Raw genomic sequence first — 3,610 nt, 5'->3', positions numbered from 1 at the left:
TTCAACTCCCCTGGGCATGGCAAGGTGGCAGACCTGAGAACAGCTCCCCTGGGCATGGCGAGGTGGCCTAACTTACTAGCATGGATTCCTCAGCGGGGTACCTGGGTTCAGTTCCCAGCACCCATATGGCAACTTCGAGCCATTCATAACTTCAGACGATCTGACACTCTCTCCCGACCTCCACAGGCACCAAGTACACTTACATACAGATAGACAAACAATCAGGCACAAAACTAGAACAAATCTTGTTTTTCAAAACAGACAATACAGGTTCGTGTTTAAAATGCTTTAATTTGAAAACTGTTAATAATACAGCAAAAATAGTGTGTGAAAAATAAGGGCTGAGAATCTCTGAAGGCTGAGAATGGTCCCTGGCCCAGCCTGGCCCTCCCTCTGTGTGTGTGCAATCAGTCAGATGTTACAGTACACCAAGCAGATGGCATTTTGAAGCTCAGTTCATTCTTACTTGCCTCCTCCCTTCTGCCTCTCCAATGCAGGGGCCAGAGGAGCCGAAGGGAGATAAGGCCTCTGCAGTCGGGCAGCGAGCACGAGGCCCAGTCTCCAAGGGCAGATAGCTCCAAGGCCTGGGGACCTCTCTGCCTTAAAAGGCCCAGGAATTCCTGTGGGGAAAGGAGCTGGTGACAGGAGGTCTGTATGCCAGGAATATCAAGGTCACTGTGTCACAAGCTAGTCACAAGTACTCTGGGCCTTCTCCAAATCTCCCCTCCAGTCTGGGCAGCAGGAATCACACAGCAGCTACAGCTGAGTTTCAGTGGCTCAGGGAGCTCTCAAGACCGCAGGAAAAGTGTCCAGGAACATCTTGGCGAGGGGAGGAGTAGAGCATTCATTGGAATTCAAAGGACTCTGGGACCCAAATAATTATTCGAGGACAGTAGCAATTCAAAGGCTAATCCACGTCAGGATTCTGATGCAGAGAGGCCCCCGCCCCCGCCCCCCACGGCAATCACTGCTATATGGGAAATGAGAGCTGTAAGCGCTAAATGTGTCTACTGGAGGACAGTCCATGCTGCGTCAGGGGTGCTTTTCATTAGAGTGTGTGTTTAAACCTTTATTATTATTGTTTTATGTGTATGATTGTGTGTGTGTCTGTGCGTATGCACTGTGCACCGTGTGGAAGTTATTATTATTGTTTTATATGTGTATGATTGTGTGTGTCTGTGTGTATGCACTGTGTACCATGTGGAAGTTAGAAGACAACTTTCTTTCCATACACCGTGGGTTCTAGGGTTCAAACGCCAGTCACCTCTGTGAGTGAGCTCTCAAGGTGTCATGGTACAAAAGCTCCTTGTATCCCAAGGTGGCAGCTGGAGAAGGCTGGCACTCAGAGCGCTGGCTCCCATGCTCACAGGGCAGGTGGCCTGAGATGTCTTCGCCTGTCTGCTGTGAACAGCAACCCTGGCGCCACCCCTCACCTCTCCTCTCTTAGCTCCTTCTGGTTGGAGTGGGAGGGGCAGATACTGCATTAGCTGGCTAGACTGCTTTATCAAAGTCTACCAAGCAACAGACGGGCATTGTCCTATGTTCTCCAAGCAGGAGTCTGAAACGAAGGCCCAGGAGGGCCTAGTGTCCTTGAAAACTCACAAGGAAAATTGTTCCTTGTTTCTGTCCAGAGTCCAGTGGCCATCCATTTTTAGCTCTTTTTGGCTTTTATCTTTGTCTCTGGCATCTCATAGTGTTCTCCTTGTGTGTCAAGTGTCCCTCTTCTCATAAGGGTATGAGCCCTACTAGAGCAGGACCCGCTTCAGTTGCTCATTGAAACCTGATGGTTGGACAAGACCCTGTTTCCAAACAAGGTAGCATTCGCTAGTGCTGGGGGGGCTGAAACCTCAGTGTTCCTTTTAGGAACCAAATTCATCCAGCAAGTCAAACCTGTCACCCCAAGGACCCTGCCACATCAGTCCCATGTGTTTGGATACCAATTCTGTGACGTTAGCAGAGACCAAAAAGCAGTGGCTGCAGGAGCTGTGGGGAAAACGCTTTCTAAGCAGTGGGCAGTGCACGAAGGTGAGGGGTCTGCGCCGTCTGCACCACTCAGAGTGGATTGCTGTTTCTATCAGAGCCGCCTCAAGTGTGTCAATGTCCTGTGGGGGACAAGGAAGATGGAGGACATGCCCTTTTCTTTTCAAAGGCTACTTATGAACTGGACTCATTGTGTCCAAGTCTCTGACCAGAATTCAGTCATGTGACCCTGCTAATGTCGGGAGATTTGGGGAAGCTCGGCTTGCATTCTCAGAGGTCACATTGTTGGGTCTCTGCTAGATTTAAAAAGAGAAGGGTAGGTGCTGCAAAATTAATTGATCATCTACTAGAGAAGGAACGTGATTTTAGGAAACTAGTGTTATCAATTCATTCCTCAACCCTCAATATCAAAAACTCTGATGGTACCCCTACAATAAAGACTATGACAGGCATGTAACCAGAAAGATGAGATTGTCACATGTAGGGCTTGTCTACGCATTATGAGCTATCGGGTTCATGACAAAGGCTTCAGTTCAGGAAGGTGTGTGGCAGGCTGTTCTACAGCCCCCTGGTTTTCAATGACATAGCAGGCTCTGAAGCTCTCCAGAACACGGGCCTGGAAGAACGCTTTGTCTTTCTCCTGCCAGGCATCCGACTCAATGTACACGTTGAATGGGTCGTGCGAGTGCTCCAGCTTCTTGGAGCGGATGTAACTCAGCATGATGCCCAGGGTGAAGAAGCCAAAGAAACCCAGCACCATGAGGATGTAGAGAGCTTCCAGCTTGCTGTCATCTCGGAGCTGAGACCTGCGAGCCAGCCCCGACACATTGCTGCCCTGTTCGGCGGTCTCCTGCCACAACATGGTCAGGAAGGGCGTCACAGTCGTGGTGTTAGACAGGAACATCTTGGGCTTCAAGTTTTTCTCGGATGCAGAGCAAAATTCCTGAAAGGAAAATGCAACTTGAAATCAAATAATATGAACCAGCCACCTCCTAGCCATGCTAACAGTTCTTTAGAGTCTCAGGTGACAGGGGGAGTGGATGGCCATCCTTCCATGGTGTATACCATCAGGATGTGGACAGACATCCTTCCGTGGTGTATATACCATTTGGGAGTGGACAGCCATCTTTCTGTGGTGTATACCATCGGGAAGTGGACAGACACCCTTCCTTGGTGTATACCATCAGGGAGAGGACAGACCCCCTTCTGTGGTGTATGCCATCAGGGAGTGGACAGACCCCCTTCTGTGGTGTATACCACCAGGGAGTGGACAGCCATCCTTCTGCGGCGTATGCCATTAGGGAGTGGACACACACCCTTCCGTGGTGTATACCATCGGGGAGCAGACAGCTATCCTTCCATGGTGTATCCCATTGGGGAGGCGGCAGATATCCTATTGTATATACCATGAGAGTCTTACTGGCCTCTCTTGGTCAACTGACATTTGATTCATTGTAGTTCTGCTCACCGTCCCCTCAGCTCTCTGGTAGGCAGCCATTGGAATGAGTTTCACCAACACACGTTACTGTGTCATAAGTGATATGGGGTCATGTATGTCACCGGGTCTTTCCCTTTTCCCTGACTGCTGTCTTTATGGCCCATTCATATGCTACATGTATGTGCATTTCCT

General features: G+C 49.6%; 1 protein-coding gene across 1 annotated transcript; it reads right to left on the bottom strand.

The window, feature by feature from the left end:
• Positions 1–2,494: 2,494 nt before the first annotated feature.
• Positions 2,495–2,884, bottom strand: Kcne1 (potassium voltage-gated channel subfamily E regulatory subunit 1). Its single transcript, XM_013352691.1, has one exon. The coding sequence runs from the start codon at positions 2,882–2,884 to the stop codon at positions 2,495–2,497; it is 390 nt and encodes a 129-aa protein (XP_013208145.1).
• Positions 2,885–3,610: the final 726 nt, after the last annotated feature.

This window comes from Microtus ochrogaster, chromosome 2 (genome assembly GCF_000317375.1).
Source record: "Microtus ochrogaster isolate Prairie Vole_2 chromosome 2, MicOch1.0, whole genome shotgun sequence".
Taxonomy (NCBI): Eukaryota; Metazoa; Chordata; class Mammalia; order Rodentia; family Cricetidae; genus Microtus; species Microtus ochrogaster.
The sequence above is the reverse complement of the archived record's forward strand: the minus strand, read 5'-3'. Positions and strand labels throughout refer to the sequence as shown.